Here is a 19,767-nt window from a genome sequence, read left to right as displayed (position 1 = left end):
GTTGAAGGGGTGGGTAGTCAGCCTGTCAGTGCTTAGACCATATGCCGCACACTGCAACAAATTGGTCTACATTGCTGTCGTCCCAAAAGGAAGCATCTTCTAAAGATAATGCACAAGAAAGCTCACAAACAGTTTGCTGAAGACAAGCAGACTGAGGACATGGATCACTGGAACCATCTCCTTTAGTCTGATGAGACCAAGATAAACTTATTTGGTTCAGATGGTGGCGTGTGTGGTGGCAACCAGGTGAGAAGTACAAAGACAAGTGTGTCTTGCCCAAAGTCAAGCATGGTGGTGGTAGTGTCATGGTTTGGAGCTGCATGAGTGCTGCCGGCACTGTGGGGCTACAGTTCATTGAGGGAACCATGAATGCCAACATGTACTGTGACATATTGAAGCAGAGCATGATCCCCTCCCATCTGAGACTGGCCGCAAGCCTGTATTCCAACATGATAACGACCCCAAAAACACCTCCAAGACGACCACTGCCTTGCTAAAGAAGCTGAGGGTAAATGTGATGGACTGGCCAAACATGTCTTTAGACCTAAAACCTATTAAGCATCTGTGGGGCATCCTCAAACGGAAGGTGGAGAAACGCAAGGTCTCTAACATCCACCAGCTCTGTGATGTCATCATGGAGGAGTGGAAGAGGACTCCAATGGCAACCTGTTAAGCTCTGGTGAACTCAATGCCCAAGAGGGTTAAGGCAGTGCTGGAAAATAATGGTGGCCACACAAAATATTGACACTTTGGTTCCAATTTGGACAGTTTCACTTAGGAGTGTACTAACTTTTGTTGCCAGTGGTTTAGACATTAATGGCTGTGTGTTGAGTTATTTTGAGGGGACAGCAAATATACACTGTTATACAAGCTGTACACTCAATACTTTACATTGTAGCAAATGTAATTTCTCCAGTGTTGTCACAATAAAAGATATATAAAAAAATATTTACAAAAATGTGAGGGGTGTACTCACTTTTGTGATATATATATATATATATATATATATATATATATATATATATATATATATATTATATGTTCATCAATTAGGGTTTACCTATAGAGCCTTATAAAGCAAAAAAAGGTAAACTTATAGTATAGACCGAGTATAGTATTTATCACTATATTTATATGCATTTAGGTTTTTACCAGAGGTTTGGAGGACTAAGTACCATAACTGACCCACTGCACAAAAATCTACTGACAGATGTATAGAAGCAATGATAAATCTTGGAACATACTTCTCTACTCTCTACCCTATGTGTGAAGTGGCTGGGACCCAGGCATTGTACAGATAAATGCTGGAAATCTACAACACATCATGTACATAACTTTATCATGCACACTCAGCACATATATGTATTGTTATACGTTTTACTTTATCCCACACTCATGGTACTATTTAAGATTCCTGGCTCAGAGACTGTATTTCAGCTCAGGACATTTTAGCTGCTCCTCTGCAACAATAAATAAAAACTATAAGAAGGTTTTTTAGAATTGTGAACTATAAGTACATCCCAAGGAATGCCATACTCTTCTGGTTGTAAAAAATGAGAAGTTTTGGAATATCTGCATAATATATGTCTAAGAGTACAAGTTAAAAACGTTTTTACTATTTGAAATGTAAAAACATGTTGTTAGAGAGAAACTGAGACTAGTATAAAGTTGAACCATATTTTCTGTGGGTGAAAAATAAACACGAAGAAACCTTTGTAATGCTAACAAATACACTGTAGCTGACTTACCAAACCATTATTCAGTATTCCTATTCTAATTTAGCTTTGTTATTCGAAGTGAAGACCTTGCCGGCAAGTCACAGAATTTATTAATTTTCTCTTCTTGAGCTCACTTGCAAGACTTGTCTTGTCGGGGCTTACTTTCTGTAATTAGTATTCAGTTTGCTGATATCGTCACCTACAAATAATTAAATGTTTCCAATACTTCTGTATAGGTAATAAACTCCTCGTCTTTGTTATGCTAAAAGTGCGCAGAAAATGCTTGCCGAAAATGGCACTGGCATGAGATTTTATTAAGATAGGAAACTGATGAGTTCTTTTGTCACACATTAAACAACTCAGCCATGGCTTGAGCTCATTGTAACTTGCTTCATCCAAAAGGTGGTAGATGATTTCAAGCATGCAAAGCCAGAGAAGCATTTTCAGGGGAATCAGTCAGTGTTGTCCAGAAAACAATTAGCCATATGTTTACAAAAAGCAATGGTCTTGGCTCCTTAACACAATTTAGAAACCCCAGTAAATTGACAACATATAAATGAGCTAATATGCTCTTGTAGGCTTCCATCTGTCTCTGTGTCAGTGGTCTGTTAAAAAAAATGAACACTTTTCCCACTGACATCTACTACACATTTAAGAAAACTGAGACAGAGTTCCCTAGAAAATCTGGATAAAAGTCTATAAAAAAGAATATGATTTGGAAGAAGGTGATCTAAACATGCAGCATATTTCTTATAACAGTTTCAGAATGTTGTTTTCTGAGTACATATAAGTAAATGATATAATAGCACTTCATTCAAATAAACAGATTTAAATACAAAAAAAATGTTCTGGAGAGTCTACCTAGTTTAGCAAGGTGCTAGAATTACTTTAAAATGGTTCTGGTTCTAAAGTCAAAAAGTATATACCTTAATGTATTACCTGCAATAACTCCAACCCGCTGACCGACAGTGTTCAGATCATGTGACCGCTGTGACAGCCAATTACAGTGGTCACATGACCTGAATGCCCTTTAAGAGTTTTAAAGGCTGGGAGGCAGAGGGGGGCATTCAGGTCATGTGACCACTGTAATTGGCTGTCACCGCGGTCACATGATCAGAACACTCCTGATTGCAAGTTTGCGTTAGGAGCTTGCGTATTCTCACTGGCTACCATGCTGGGAGCGTTCAGGGAGCATGCAGTAAGTTATTTACATAGGGCTGCATATATGTCGTCACTCAGAGTTAAGGCCCACCTGCTGAGAGACCACATATGTGCATACTGTTGACACCAAGCGGTTAAAGTGGGGCTCCACCCAAAAGTGGAAATTCCGCTGATCTGCTTCCTCCCCCCCTCTGGTGACACATTTGGCACCTTTCAGGGGAGAACGGGTACCTGTTTTTGTCGGGTACCCTTCCTCACTTCCAGGAGTCAGCACCGCAGCGCCGTCCCTTAGAATTTTGGCCCCCCCTCCTCCTTCCTATGCCGCTGGGCCAAATGAAAGGCACAGCGTACTTCGCGCATGCACAGCAGGGGACCGGCTGTGAAGCCGAAAGATTTCACTGTCAGTTTCTCTTATGACAAATGGTGGCAGCAGCGACTGACAGCCGATCTGAAAATCGGCCGGGGTATCGACATTGCAAGCTCTCTGGACAGGTAAGTGTCTATATATTAAGTCAGCAGCTACAGTATTTGTAGCTGCTGACTTTTCATTTTTTTCCCCCAGGCGGAACTCCTCTTTATGTTGAATAACCTTTTCTTTCCCCCCTCCCCCAAATACTTACCTGAGTCCTTCTCCTCTCCTCTGTAGCAGCTCTGGTCTCTCTCCCTGCTTTCCCAGGATCAATTGATAGCAGAGGGAGCCAAAGGCTCCTGCTGCTGTCAGTAAAATCCAATGAGGAGGGAGCGGGGTGTGTGGCCAAGCTGCAGTGTGTGCCTATGGATGCACACAGATAGGGGACAATACCCACATATGTGCCCACTTAGCAAACAGTTCGCTGTCAGGGCACACTCAGGAAAGGAGGAGCGGATAGCGTCGGCGGGGGACCCCCAGAAGAGGAGGTAAGGGGTCGCTCTGTGCAATATACTTGCACAGAGCAGGTAAGTAAAAACCTTAATTATCATTTTAGGTACAAAAAAAGAGAGATTTTAATATCAATTTAAGTTTAGCTTTGAAGGGTTTTCTTCTTTAAATATCTGAGTTTTTTAAATTAATAGCATCTGGCTGTTCACATATATATTTATTTGAATAGTTTTAGTAAAAATCATTAATGTATTAATATGTAGGTATACTGGGGCTGTATATTTTTGTTGCAATTATATGAACGTGTACAGGTACTGTTGTAATGTCGCAAGCTACACTGGCAGATTGTCTCTTACTGTAGGTTTTCTTACACAGGAAAAGGACGGAGTCAGACTCGAGAAAGAGCAGTTTGCCTAACAATAAAGAGATCCCATCCCATCATCCCACTGATCCTGTTGAACTCAGGCGTCTTAATTTCCAGACACCAGGTGAGTAGTATGATTCTCAATCATTACTTTATGCAAATGTGTAATTTTTTTAATCTGATCATTTAAGTTTATTTTTATATTGTAAATCACAACTTGTGTATTTGTGTCAAATATAGAGTATTTTTGTCTTTTACATTTTCAGAAAACACTTATTAGGAAACATACTGTACTTTGTTTAATACACATATTTTAAAAATAAAAATCTGACATTAGGCCTTTTTTTTGCAGTATTTTCTTATAAATTCCCCAAGCAACCTGAAGTTTAGTGTTTTAGAGGTACAGCATGATCACTTGCAGTTACGAGTCAATCGAAACACGCAGTTGAACTGTGTTTTTACCACCTCCCAACTGCTCCCCCTTAAACGGCAAAGAAAGTGGATGGAGGTGCAAACATTCACCCCCTCCAATTTGCTTTTGGCAGGAAGTACTGCCTGCCAAGGATGACCTATTCAACTGATTAGGGCTAAACCACAACTGCGAAGCAGCCATGTGCAATGCATATACCTATAGTGTGAGTTTCTAGGGGTTCAAACAGGCAGAACGATCCTCAGAGAGCTAATTGTATTTTCTTTGTTTTTGTGCTTTTTAACTGTCACGCACCGATCCCCCTCCCCTGCCAGTTGATTGGGCCTTTTAAATCTGTCATAATAAATTCATTCTCCCACCTGCATTACCGGCTTCCAGCCGCCGGTATGAAAGACATCCCTGCTCCATGATTTGGCATACTTGAAAAAGGAGGCTTGACTTTAAAACATGTTGTACATACCCCCTTTCCCCCCTAATGGTTTGCACTTTGATCCAGTAAGCCTGCAGATGCTGCCTACCCCCTCTGACAGTCCTGGAGTCCGTGCACGACAGCTATTTGTGCTGGCCGGCTGCGCTGCTCCTCACCATCTTCACAGTTTTGCAGCCCTTCACTTACCCATATTTAAGTGTGAAAAAATGCTTTAAATAAATTATATATGCTCATATTGATGTTTGCTCTGTGGCTACTTTTGTTTTCCACTGTGAGCATCTGTTGTGGAAACAGTCCTAGTTTTATTAGGATTATCCTAATTCTGGACATACTGTAGGTGTCAACTCTGGCTGTAATCCTCCCAAATATAATCTGTATTTTGGATGGAGTGCAAAAGGAGATGACATATTTTAACCATTAAAGTGGTTATAAAGTCAGAAGTTTTTTTTTTTTTTATCTTCATGCATTCTATGCAGTAAAATAAAAAACCTTCTGTGTGCAGCATCCCCCCCCCCCAATACTTACCTGAGCCCATCTCTATCCAGCGATGCTGCAGGAGAGACACAGCTCTCCTCATTGGCTGAGGCAGCAGTGGAGCACCATTGGCTCCTGCTGCTGTCAATTAAAGTAAGTGAGCCATTGAGGAGACAGAGGGGGTGGGCTCCATGTCTGAATGAACAAACAGAGCTGCAGCTCGGGTGCCCCCATAGCAAGCCGCTTACTGTGGGGGCACTCAACAGAAGGGAGGGTTCAGGAGCGCTGAAGAGGTTTGTTATTTTTAAATAAAAAAAGAAGTCTTTAGTATAATTTTAACGTGTAAACATTTTAGCATTTTACTTTTGTTTGTAAAATTTTTTTAAATCACTTTTAAAAAAGTGCAGAATTTAAAAAACAAATACTTTATTTCATCTGTAAATACTTTTGCAATGCTTTTATTATAATTTTTGTGTCATTTTTAACAGGATAATTTACAGAATAAAATCTATAATTTTTAACTACAGTAACACCATTTTATTAGACTAACACTTAGTTTTGATTTTTGCTGTCTAAAAGATGCATAGAAAATCATTTTTCCAAGACAATATCAGAAAAGGAAGCCTTGTTTATCATTTGAAACAATATATTTTGGTCTAAAGGGATTCAAGCGTTAAAAGCTGAAGTGGTTAATGGGGTCATATTTCCTGTTTTCTGTTTAACTATAAACTGCTGGAGAAATTGCTTTCATTTATTTAGCATATATAAACTGTGATTATTATTTTAAATTACTCGTAATAGTAGTAGTGGGTTGTTAAAACATTGGCCAGCACCTTTGCCTTTCCAAGTACTGTTAAAAATTGCAGTGCCTTTAAGTGTTTGCACTGCTATTCCAGAACCTCATAAGACTACAGTTATTAGACGTCATAAATCTATGTTAAAGCCCATTTAAAACCACAAAAAGAAAGCTTTTACTTAATCAATGATACTTCAAGGTGAGTGCCTAAACATATTAGTTATCCTCCAGCCATGAAACCATGTATACATTTATATATAAAAATAACAGCTTTCAGTGTTTATTAATTAGGTAAGAATGGCTAATTAGGCTGCATCAATATTTAAATAGATGAGATGGTTTGGCCTTTCATTTAGCCGTCTTTACTGACTCAGCGGGTTATTAAACTACATGGAATGACCTGACACAAAGGGCATTATGTCTATTAGCTCTGAAGATATATATAGTAAGAAAAAAAGGCAAGCCGATTGTTCAATAGTTGCTTAAAAGGCTTTGGAATTTCTGAAAAAAAAATATTTATGATTACATCAAACAGGCTAGATGTATTGACATGGCTGTTCCTATATGACTGTCAGCCAGTTTTGGTATGAGGATAGGCTTACAGAATTACATTTTATTTAATAACCATTGGAGTCCCCAACAGAATTTAAAAATGGCACCGGGACAGTGGCGATATATTCCAGAGCCACCCCAGTGCCATTTAAAATAGTCACCCAGCCTCGGTAGTTTCTGCAGCCTCCATTGGCAGTAGCACTGGAAACGACAACTGTTAGTGATAACTGGGGTCCAGCACTAAGCCCAGGAGCTGAAACAATCAGTTCTTGGGCTTCCGTTCTTGCTATACAGTGTTCCGTAGGAGTGCCTATAGCAGAATGCAGTGGACATAGTTCTTCCGCATTATGTTTACATTGGAAGGAATGAGTACGGATATCCTAAAAGCATGTGTCCTAAAAAAAAAAATATATAACATTTCTCTCCCCAGATTAATCCCCCTGGTCCTATTAATAACAGTGGATAATTTGGATGACATTTGCGTTCACTGCACAAGTTTCAAATGCTCATGTAAGTGAACGCAATGTCAAAAACAAATTGTATAGCTAATTTGTGTTTTTGTCAACCCACGCAAATCTCATCCTAATCTTATGGTGACAATGTGCACAAAAAGTTTTTTTCCTGCTGCCTACATCGCAGTGTAGCATCGAAAGGGGAACAAAGCTGTCCTAAAGTAAAGTGTAAATAGTATGTTCACTTTGAGCTTTAGCACAACTCTGCATTTCATAAAATTCACTCTAATATGATATTGTAATCCGCAGACTTTGTTAATTCTATATTGTGGTATATGTATGGGGGTGCCCAAAATAAAAACAAGAACAAAATGATATATTTATCCAAATTTACTGCCAAATTAGGCCTTATCTGTCCGGAAAAAGTGATGTATAATACATTACGATAGACTTCAAATACTAAAAAATATAATTGAGACATTACCAAAAATGAAAAAATGCTCTTGGACTCAAGGAGGTTGAGAAAGAAAAAGACCTGCAAAATTGAATGGCCATTTTTCCCCCAAAAAAACAAACTAACACATAAAATACTAAAAAGGAAGATGGTTCAACTGCCAAAGGGTTTTTATTTTTTTTCATCCTGTCCTGAGATTTACACAACTCAGCCATACATCACCTTCCTATCTGTCAAGGCATGGTTTTTATCTGCTGCAGTGAAGTAACACCTTTTGGATTTGTCCTGCCCCCAGCCTGAGACTGGACAGTAAAAAGAGAAGCAGCACACTGCTGGGCTCATCTCTCTGTCTCACCTTGCTCTCTCCTCCTATCAGTATGTACTTTGTTAGCACTGCATCACAACGCACTGGCTCATTGTTGTGTTTCTCCCAGTCAGTGATGTGCTGTAAATTGGATTTCAGGAGGCTGATATCGGTTCATATGTACTGTAGGTACTTACACTGCCTGCATTAGAAAAACACACCTAGTGATGTATTATTGACTACAGAGCTGTATTAATATTTGTCTTTTATATTTGCCTAAAGTTCAGCTTTAGATTGTCTGCTGGATAAACTTTGGTGTATTACATTATATTTCTGAATTTTGATTTTTTTTATTTGAATATATTAATAAACCACATTACTTACATTTTGTTCCTAGCTAGAGTTTATGGTATAAGTGGTATACCCAAGAGGGACTATATGACATAACAAGCCCTATTAGTACAAGGATTGGAGTGGGTCACATATGCCAACTTGTACAGTATGTCTCTTTGTAATGCCTCAATTTTGATGTGAAAAGCCAAATCCTTTGTTCATTAGGGAGCGCCATTATTTTGTTAAAGTAATATAATTAATATTATTGCTCATGTAACACATCACTGTATGTGCATGATTTTTTGTCTGTGAATATTGTGTATGTGCTTAACAATTTGATTCTACTGTTGTTACTAATTTGTTTCCCGTCTTCAATTGGCTTTTGCTCTTTACAGCTTTGAACAGTAATTCAGTCCCATACGCCTCCCTGATTGGCTCTGTGTCTTCCTTCTCTAGTCAAACTACCACTCAGTCTTTATATGATAATAACTCTCTCCCACGATTCGCTCAAAAAGGTCTAAACATCTTTGTCTTTTTATTTTTTTTTTTGCTGTACAAGTACTATTATACCCTTCACATCAATCAATCAATCATTAGTTTTGAAAAGTCTTTTATTGTCCTATGTTGACTATGCACTACCCATATTTCTCAATAGGGGTGCTTGATCTGGATTACCACAATGAATTCCTTGTTTCCATGTAGCTGTAGCACCCAGTTTTCACCTCAACTAAATACATTTCTGGTACCTGGCTCACCACTTCATAAATTTAGAATGAATACAGCTATTCAGGTTACAGATTTCTGTTTCTTCAGTAGTCACTGCAGTTTTAAATAGTAATTTGTGAAATAAAATACTTAATTAGAGTAAACTTGTATGTATCATGATGGATTTTTTTACCATTAAATCCACTTTAAGCCCCCTAAATTGATCAGTGTTTCATTTCCATTGCTAACAAATTATTTTGGGTGTGCTAATTCAAATCCACTAGCCAGTTATTTCTCCATTATAAGCTGTGGTTGGGTCATGGTATGTCATGGATCTGCTTCTCCAGCCTCCAGCTGCTGTTGAACCTAATATAAATAATATTTAGTGAGTTTGTGTCTGCTTGATCAAAATGTTAAACACCTATACTAAAAGAGTTGTGCAGTATTAATGCAAGCTCTGCTTGTTGCAAGGAAACATGTCTGCAGCTGGCAGGTTGCTGTAGTCCCCCTTTACTGTGTTTTTATGTCCTAATAAGACAAAGATGTTTACACCTTAGGTAGATTGTAGACATGTTTTGGGGGTTGAGCTTGGAACTCTTTAGGAATAACTATATTTTTTTACTGTGGCCATAGCTGTAACCCTCACTCTACAATCTGCTGATAGGGAAAACATTTTTGAGGCTTTTGATTATCATTGTTTTCCTCTAATAACTATTATCTCACAACTACAGTGCATGCTATATTATGAGTCTTTTGCATGTTGATGTTCCACACTGTAATACTGGTTTATTGTGAAAATCACTTGTCTTTCCATTAACAAATTCTAATTTTATATCACCCCTTTGCTTTACAAATGTCTTCAAAACACAAGTATTTCATTATATCAAAACTACATAGGTTTCCCACTGAATTTCTTCATGACATTATCCAGTTTTTTATTTATACACTCATTTGCTTTTCAGGTTCAGGTGTCGCCGGTTACACTGGTAACCTCCATTCTTCAAGTTAGTTTCATTCATTATGCATTAGTCATGTCAATTCTCCCTTTTCTTCTCTTCTAGGAGGCTTTCATGTTCTCTTAGCTCCCTATTTTTTCACCACTTAATCTAAGTTTCCATATCATTTGGTGCAGAACAAAGGGTTTGAAACAATGTAAAATAAATGCCTCTACCTGTGGTCTAACTGTATCACATTCCTTTACTTAGCTAACGTCATGATTCACTGCACAATACTGGCCTTCAGGCTAGGCGAGTTGGCTTTGGGAATACGCTTGGTGACCACTGGAGATGAACGAATTCCATAACATAGCTTCCACAAGCTGTTTAGATTTCATCAGTCAGTTTTGTTTTTTTATTTTTTATTTTTTCTTTATAAAAAAGGGTGGCCTTACCACTTAAAGAAAGTGTCCCAGGACTTTAGGCTTATAAGTTGTCATCCCTACAGCAAATGGTCTGCAAGCATATGGTTGCTTTTCTATGTTAATACCAGTGCACCCCATGATCTTGAGCATTGGGCAGATACTTCAAAAGTAAGAGTGCCTTAAAGTAACAGTATAGAAGTAATACGATCCATTATGTGGTGTGGGAATTGGGGGGTGTATGTTCAGTTTACCTAGGCTGAAACTCCTACCTCTAGTCAATGAATGAAAGAGTCACTTGCCTCTTTTCCATTCACCAAATGCAAAGTCAAGTGAAGAAAAAAAAAATGACCTAATCCAAACCATGGCCATTTTTGTATGGCAGCTAATTTGGCGATATCACACAAGGGTTTTTTTTAGTAGTATTGTCTTTCAAGAGTTGGTAATTAATATTCTATATACTATATGTATAGCATAAAGAAAATGGGGTCAGGCTATTGACAAAGGAAAAATCTACAAAAAACTAGATCAACAAAATAAATGAAAATACAAAAAGCATATTCATAATACAGTGTAAAAAAGCTGCCAAAATAAAATAGAAAAAGGACAGGGGGAAGTAAGGTTTAAGATGGGATAGTATAGGATAGCAATGTTTTGATTGAAAATGAATTAGGAAATCCTTTTTTTTTTTAAAGAACTTAAACTTGTTTTTCTTTTTGAAGGTTTCTTAAGCAAATTTTGTGTTAAAAAAATGCTATTGTTTTCTGCTAAGAGCTGCAATTAACTACATTGGAAAGGATTTACTAAAGACAAATAAAATAGACTGTGCACTTGCACTCATTTTCCTTAAAAAATGTAAATATGGTAAAGCTTCACTTTGTAAAGAATACCCAATCAGACTCAAGGAAAAAAGAAAACCCAGCATGATGGAAATCAGCAGCACTTTACCACATTTTCTAAGCTCTGGGGAAAATGAGTGCAACTTTATAAAGTGTAACTGTACTTGCAAAGTTCCCAGTCTATTTGCTTTTAGTAAATGAATCCCATTGTATCAATTTCTGTTTACATTTTTATAAGTACTCACACTGTAAAGCCTGCGTCATGCTACATGTGTTGATGCTTCTATAGCAGCTCTGCTACAGAAATAACAGTCTGACAGCAGGCCCCTTAGCTACATGTCTGGACATGTGCTCAGCTGGGAATGGCTCTAGGATGCACAAGATATTCTTAGGTTTTATCTGGTTAGGGGGAAAAAATCCTTCAATTCTTCGTTCACTTCTTTGTGAAAAAAAAAAAACAATCCAAAAAGCTAAGAGAATGGGTCTTCAATTTCTTAACAAATCTGAGGTTATAGGTATTTTACATTTCTTCCCTTAAGTAACCTACAGCTCCAAAATGATTGAATCTGATAGAGATTCACTAGAGTTCGCGTGTTATCTTTCTAAATTACTTTATACTGTAATAAACATTCCATTACAGTGTTTCTTATAGCTTCAACCCTAAACAAGGTGTATAAGTAGGAGATGCATTGGCCAGCACTAGGGGCTGGTAAATGTAATATAAGCCTCCTTCTGGATTCCATCGTCAATCCTGCTGTGAGTCAGAAGGGACTGTTGCTAAATGCTACTTGGATTGGGGGGATTCTTAGCAATTACAAAGGGTATATTTGATTCAACATAGCAGGGGTTCACATCTCTCATTATTGGTGTGCCATCCTGTAAGCCTGAAGTGCTGGGCTGATGTCTTTTAGGGGAGGGCTGCAAACATCTCTTCCTAATGAAAACTGAAAATTAGCATATTGAGTCTGGTGGATTGGCTAGTAGAACTGTTTGTGGATATTTGTATGTTATGAATCAACCTTATCTACCACAAGTTCTGAAATCTGTTGGTTGGTTCGCTCATCTCTAGTAACTTCTCATGCATCAAAGCTCATCCTTCCAGAGCATGTTCAGCTTTAAGTAACCAAACTTATTTGCCTGCTTCTCACACATGCAGCATTTACTACTTACACATTAATAATCATGTTGCTGTTTTTAGCTGTACCTTGTATGTGTGTACATGATTTGACATGTGCATTTGTCTTTAAATTGTATCCCCTTTTATTTTTAGGCATGGCCAGTCATCCTCCCATACCTATACTAGAACTTGCTGACCACATCGAAAGACTGAAAGCTAATGACAACCTAAAGTTTTCTCAAGAGTATGAGGTATTATCTTTATTTCTTCTTAAAATAAAAATTATGAAATAAGTTAGATGCACATTGGTTATTATTATTTTCTTAATCATACAGTTCAGGACACAGGATCTTTAATCATTAAAGTGGGTTTTATGCAGCTACCTTCAGGTGATAAAACTGGCAAAAAAGGCTTTAGGGGCATCCCTCTAAATAACACCTCCCATTCCCACCTAGCCTTAGTATTTTGCTAATGTCCTTGGATGATGGACCCCTTTCTCTGTACTAGGAGAAACTTACCTTAATTCTATGGAGGTTTTATCTATCAAGATTGTTTATCTTTAAAGATCTCTGGCTGCACCATAGCCACTTTGGCATCTATTGCAGCTTCTGGATTGGTTGAGTTGAACATTGGGGCCAGCCTTTAATGTTCGTAAGAACACTGAATCCCACTTAGATGCTCATCTTGGAATCACGTTGAATTAGTCAAAAGGTGCTATACAGGTCCAGGGCCATGGTCAGCCAGTGAAAGAGCCATGTCCCTGAAGATCCCTTAACCTGGAATGCAAAGCGCCCTTTTATTCCTGCCTATAAGACATTTGCTCACAATAAGTTCATAACGTAGTCTTTAAAAATTCTCTTCCCAGTGTTCTAAGCTCCATTACCTTGCTAGTATGGGACCATTTTCTGCAACTACAGCCTGATGATTAGTGCTGAGGACCAGGACTGCTGTGAAACATTTGAATTTGCAACAATCTTGCCCTCTTTGGACATGAGTAAGTGGGGACTACTGCACTTGCATAGACTCTCCAAGACACGCCCTCTGCACCTGTATGGCTGTATGGACACGTATTTCTTGCACCTGCAAAGCCTCACCCTTGGATTACCTTCTAAATGTGCGTGCTCTGTCATCCTCCTCCCTAAGGTGTGCCTTAACAGTGATGACACCTCCCAGTCCTCCATATCTGTTATGGCACAGCAGTAAGCTATTAAACTGGGTATTCAGTAGCCTACAGTACTTGGCATTATGGGCCCTCCCCTTCCTCTCCACAGTAGCAGAGGAACTCCTCTAGAAACACTTTGGAAAAAATAAATGGTCAGGTGGCCTTGCTTGCTTATACTCAGCTCTTAGCTCTAAAGGGGAGGGGGGGAGGGGGGAGCTTGTCTTCACATGACCCTAGTACCTTTGTTTGGGTACACTGCTGGCAAGTCAGTCATGTGTTATTCCTCAATTTTTTACAAGAGAGAAATTTTCTGCCACAGTATCTAAATTATTGGGTGAATTTCCATGTCTTTAGTATGCTATTGATACCACTAATCACAAATATGTTCTTTCAGTCTCCCCTCCCGATTCTGTCCTGGACTTTGCGCTTGAGCCAGACATTCTTCCAGAGGAGGTGGTAGATGAGGAAGATTCCTTCTGTACTATTCCTTTAGAGGAATTGGATTAGAAATAGATACCTTCGGCTTGAGTATGCAATAGGTACCTGTTAATGCTGTACACTCCTGCTTAGTGTTAGAGCAGCCTGTTGCTCCTGCCCATCTGCTCATCCCAAAGTCTCCAGTATGGAGAGTCCATAAAATTGTCTAGGTCTGCTAAGGCTTAAACAGGGACTGGCCTAACCCTGAGAGGATTTTTTACCCCTCCAAAATGCTTTGCATAGCAGTATACTATTGAGGAAAGTTTCCTGCAAAAGTGGAGGATCCCTGTAATTGACCCTGCCACCTCTTGTCTTAACAAGACTCTTCTGTGTTCAAGAACCCAGTAGACAAGAGGCCCGTTTTCTTAAACAGACTCCACCATGCAACCTCTGGTTGGTCTTATGGTTGCCTGTCAGGCCATTTCTGTCTGGACTAAACTCAATGCCGAGATCCTAGTTCCATCCAAATGGATGCCTCAGTCTACAGTTAACTAGACCTCTTACCAGTGGCCTTACACTACAGCATGATACACTTTTTCGGATCTCCCAGATGAGTTTGTTCTCCATTTGCCCTCAAATAGTAGGTCCTTTACTTGCAGGTTGGAAGAGGTTTCTTTCAGCCCTCTCAGACCTCCAGTTCCAAATCCAAGCTAGGAATATTTGTTTGTAAAAAAAATAAAATAAATAAAAGATTGTGGCCCTACTAACCATCCAAATCCAGTTCCAATGTCTTTTTCCAGTGGAAGGGTGTCTCCACTTGGAGTGGCATGATATCTGTTGTCCTTCTCTGCCTTCTGGTCCGAGAAAATCTCAGACATCCAAAAAACAATTTCCAGGGGCTAAAAACGAATTGCAGTCTCTGCCTCTTTCCCACCTAATGCTTTTAAATTTGCCACTTGCTTTCAGCAGCTTCAGTCTCAGAAGTTAGTCACCACTGTATCAAAAGAGGAATGCATTTACTTGAACCGCTTTACAGTTCCTAAACCATATGGTGGAGTTTGGCCAGTTGTGCACCTAAAGAAGCTTGTTCCTGTGTGTTCAGAAATTACGCATAGAAACTGTCAGACTGCTCTTTGGCTCTCTTTATCCTGGAGACTTTCTGGCTTCAGTAGACACTTACGTCTTTCCCCTCTTTCCTTCCCATAAACACTTTGGACTGTTTGTGGGACCCAGGTTTTCACCAAGGAGTTTCCCTAGTTTTAAATTCACTGCTCCCAAGAGATACACAGTGTGGGTTATCTGTGCAATCTCCTGCTGAATGATCAGCCCTTCCTATCCTTGTCAGCCAATTTTCAGTGGACACAGCAAACTCCACAGAAGTAGTCACTGGAAACTTCTCAGAGATTAAAGTTCTGGGACCCGATGTTCAATACAACCTTGTCCAGGACCTTTCTTCCTTTTTATCTTCTGATCTCATGCCCAGTCTCTCAGGGCCCAAAGAAAAAACCCTCACTTTATGTCTGCATGAGGGTCTTAGTTGTCATGGTTGTCTCCTTTGAGGCTGTGCCATTGCAACACAACAATCTTGCAGCATGGGACAAATTGACCCGGTCCTTGGGCAGCACCATGCATTTGACCCACAAGGCCAGACTCATTCTGACATGGTGTATCCCTAATTCAGCACTGATGTCAGGAAATCAATTTTTCCTAAGAATATAGAAAGTGCTTTCAGCTGATGTTAGCCTGCTGGGCTTGGGAGGAGCCCCTACTGCCCTCTCAGTGCACACTTGGTCTTCAGAGGAAGCCCATCTTCCCATCAATATTTTAGAACTCAAGTCAATTTGGTTAACTCTTTATTGTTGGATCCCTCAATTGTGAGGACTCCTGATGAGAATCCAGTTGGATCATGCCATGGCCTTGGTCTACTTCGACCATCAAGCTTGCACCACTCAAGAAGAAGGGAAGTTGATCCTCTCTCTGGCAGAACTGTACTGTGGCACTGTCCCCCATTCACATCTCAGGCGTAGAAGATTTTCAGGTGGGCTTTCTCAGTTATCAGCATCTAAATCCAGGAGAAAAAAGCTCTCCATCAAGAGGGGTTTCAGGTCCTTTGCCACAAATGGGGGATGTCAGATGTGGACCTCCTGGCATCCAGAATCAGCAAACCCAACACATACCCATGTGTCACATACTCTAAGAAACAGACTTTACTTGCAGGTCAAAAATCGTATTATATTTATTATAATTAAATTTGTTTGATTCCATGCTAAGGTAGTCACTGATTTCAAAACTAATGAAGATTTGCATATGTCACGGTACTTGAAAAATAAAAGTGGCTGCACAGAACTTCTAACATTATGGTCACTAACACAATTCATATATATGTATCTGAACTCAGTGTTTTGCTGTTTGGATGGAGTTCCAATTTAACCAAGAATCTTTAATTTTATTATATAGAAATCAAGATTATGCTAATTTTATGTTTATTCTTTTAAAATGGGCACCCTTTAGCATTTTCAATACTCTTTCTCAAACATCACTACTCTATTACTGTGTTGATGAGCAAAATGCATTACTGCGATTACCATTAAGCTTAATTCATTCATTACATTCCCCTTGATTTGCTAATTACATTAGTGTCCCTAATGTGATATAAACTTACTAGTATCATTCTGTCATTTATCTTAATAGTCACAAGTATGCTCCTACTAGGAAAATTAAATTGGAGGTTTCTAACACATTAGCGGCTTTTTATTGCATTAGGAACAATGCAGTGCATTTTCATTTTGCCTAATACAAACCTGTTTCAAAAAATAATATTTTGGTCAGATATCAGAGTCTTGTTCTGCAAGGTCTCATTAGGTGGGTAATAATGACTGTGAATGCTGTGATAATACCATGTAAATCAGGATAAGCATAAGTGTTGCTAAAAATAGAAGAACTATAAGTAATACAGGACATACAGTATATATACAGTTGTTACAAGCCAATGAACAAAGTAATGCATTGTTAAATGTTTAAATAGTTCTAAAGGCTTAAAGTTTTTTTACCTTCTCTGATCAGAATCTCGATCCAGCGCCATGCTCGAGAGCAGCAACTCTCTCTCCTCTCTCTAAAATTGCAGCACAGAAAGACAGCAGCTGGAGTGATTGGCTCCTGCTGCTGTCAATCAAATCCTGTGATGAGGGAGCTGGGGGGGGGCAGAGCCAAGCCACCCTGTCACGTGTCTGTGCCCGCATAAGTGCCCCCATATGAAGTGAACCAGGATGCTGGAAAGAGACACCAGAAGAGGAGGTTTGGGGCTCTGTGAAATACCATTACACAGAGCAGGTAAGTATTGACTGTTTTTATTATTTTTTAAGTAAAGAAGGTTTAGAATCACTTTCAGGAACTTTTCACAGGACCTTTCATAGAAGCCTTTTTGCTTTAATTGAAATGGTTATTTGCATAGTAGAGCACGTTACTGGTATATGTTGTTGTTCTTTAAAAAGAAAGGGATAATTATTAGATTAAGTCAGACATTTGCTTGGAAGTGTAGAAAAAGTACAAAGGAGGGTCTTATTTTAGCAAATCAATACATTCTTAGAACACAATCCTGTTATTTGTTGGTTAGTCTTAGTGTACTTTATTAGCTAAAGGCACATGATACATATTTTTGTAGCTAATTTCTGTTTAGGGGCAGCCTTACACTAAACATTTTTTCTTTAGAGAAAATAGGGCAATAAACATAATACTGTGCCCCACAGGACCTATAATATTTATATAATCTGTCCCACATATTTACTGCTACTATACAAATAATTAATCATGATTTAGCTATAGGGCAGTTGGAATTTTACCAGTGCCATTTGAACAGTAAGTTTCAAACACCAATCCTTAAAGCAGGTAAATAAAAAGCTTATTCTAAATATCTATTCCTGTTGCCTTTACGATTTGATAAATATCTGTTTAATATAGAGGTAAAAGGTAAAATAAAATCAGAGTGAAATGATGTCCCTGCTCCCTCATCCTCCTGGTATACCATGTCATACATCCTCTGAGGCTCTAAGTACAAATGGTCAGAGCAGTCAGTGAGCAGACCTCACACACATCTTTGAGGTTGGCTGTCTGAAGGTTCTCAGTGATCGAGAAGGACCAAGATGGAGGCACAGGACCCAGGCTGTGACACCTGTGCAGCAAATTGCAGCAGGACCATGCAGGTTAATTATGTAAATCGAGGACAACCCTGAATAATAGGTAATAGGGTTTTTAAAAAAGCATAGGGGAATGAAGTTTCTCTTTAAAAGCATTATAAACCTTCTTGCCTACACCTTGTGGTGCTATCTGCATAAGATGTGCATTGATCATGTAGCTTCATGGTTTCATGTACTGCCATGTACACACAGCCTGTAGTCTATAATCTTCACATTCCTATGTCAGAAATTTCTGTTTGGCTACATTCGCACCAGAGATTTAGGCCAGCCAGTGTGAATTGTAGTGGCAGGAATCTTCTGCTTCGTGCCACACCTTTGAGTGGTTAGGGGAGGCTGTCACTATAATGACAGGTAGCCAGTAACCCCAGCTGTTCATGGCTTTCTGCACAGTCAGCTGTTAACTGTTGTTAATGCAGTGGTGTCTGATGGCCCAAAGTTTAAGAGCATCCAGTATTGTGTTTCAGCCTTGTCCCCTGAGATTTCTCCTAATTCTCTGAATCTTTTGATGATATTATGTACTATAGATGATGATATATTTAAAGTCTTTGCAATTTTACTTCTGAGGCACTCTGTCTCTCTATTATGCCTTTTTTATACCCAATCATGCTTTTGACCTGATGCCAATTAATCTATTTAGTGGCAAAAATGTTCTTCCAACTCCTGCTTGTTTGGAACCACTTACCTATCCAGCTTTTTGTTGAACTGTCCTAAATTTTATGAGATTTTTTGCTGCCATCGATTTCAAATCACCTTATTTTTTTCTTAACCACTTGCCGACCGCATAACCTATATCATATCCAGGCAGTTCTGGGTAGGGGGCATGTGCACCATGGCTGTGCTGTAGTTTGACACAGCACAAACCTATTAGCGGGTGTCAGCCAATGGATGTCCGCCAGCACCGGCTGATCAGTAAGGGGAGAGAAGGAACAGAGTTCTGCCTATGTAAACAAGACAGAGCTCTGTTCTGTCTGCAGGGATGTGATGGATTTTCTTTCCCTGCAAAGCAGAGAATAAAATCCATCAGATCCCTTAGTAAAAACAGCACACATAGTACACAAAAACACTGGTTAGCTACACATTTAACCCTTTGATCACCCTAGACATTCAACCCATTCCCAGCCAGTGTGTCACTGGTTTCCACAAAGTGTCAGTAAGTGTCAGTTAGCGTCAGTTAGTGTCAGACTGTTCGCCGAAATAAGTCAATAAGTCACTGAGCGCCGCCGTTACTTTTAAAAAAACAAATAGTTTGTAGACGCTATAACTGTTGCGCAAACCAATCAATATACGCTTATTGGGATTTTTTTACAAAAAATACGTAGCAGAATACATATTGGCCTAAATTTATGAAAAAAAATAGAATTTTTACATTTTTTTATTGGATATATTTTATAGCAGAATGTAAAAAACATTCTTTTGTTTTGTTTTTTTTTTTAAATTGTCAGCCTTTTTTGTTTATAGGACAAAAAATGAAACAACACAGAGGTGATAAAATATCACCGATATAAAGCTCTATTTGTGGAGAATTAGGACATAAATGTTATTTGTGTACAGTGTTGCATGACTGCACAATTATCAATTAACCACTTCTGGACCGGAAGGATTTAACCTAATTTAATGACCAGGCCATTTTTTAAATTTGGTACTGCGTGA

The 19,767-nt window shown here is 38.9% G+C and overlaps 1 protein-coding gene across 15 annotated transcripts in view; it reads left to right on the top strand.

The window, feature by feature from the left end:
• PTPRD (protein tyrosine phosphatase receptor type D) overlaps window positions 1-19,767 on the top strand; it is a 1,741,884-nt gene that overhangs the window by 1,585,789 nt on the left and 136,328 nt on the right. For 8 of the 15 annotated variants that reach the window (XM_082266411.1, XM_082266421.1, XM_082266419.1 and 5 more), the window contains 3 exons: window positions 4,114-4,226; window positions 9,995-10,036; window positions 12,499-12,596. In XM_082266411.1, coding sequence (XP_082122537.1) covers window positions 4,114-4,226; window positions 9,995-10,036; window positions 12,499-12,596 — 253 coding nt within the window. The remainder of the gene's footprint in view (window positions 1-4,113; window positions 4,227-9,994; window positions 10,037-12,498; window positions 12,597-19,767) is intronic. The other 7 variants (XM_082266413.1, XM_082266423.1, XM_082266422.1 and 4 more) reach the window with 1 other exon arrangement.

The sequence above is a fragment of the Pelophylax lessonae genome, assembly GCF_965119305.1.
Source record: "Pelophylax lessonae genome assembly, chromosome: 1".
Taxonomy (NCBI): domain Eukaryota; kingdom Metazoa; phylum Chordata; class Amphibia; order Anura; family Ranidae; genus Pelophylax; species Pelophylax lessonae.
The sequence above is the reverse complement of the archived record's forward strand: the minus strand, read 5'-3'. Positions and strand labels throughout refer to the sequence as shown.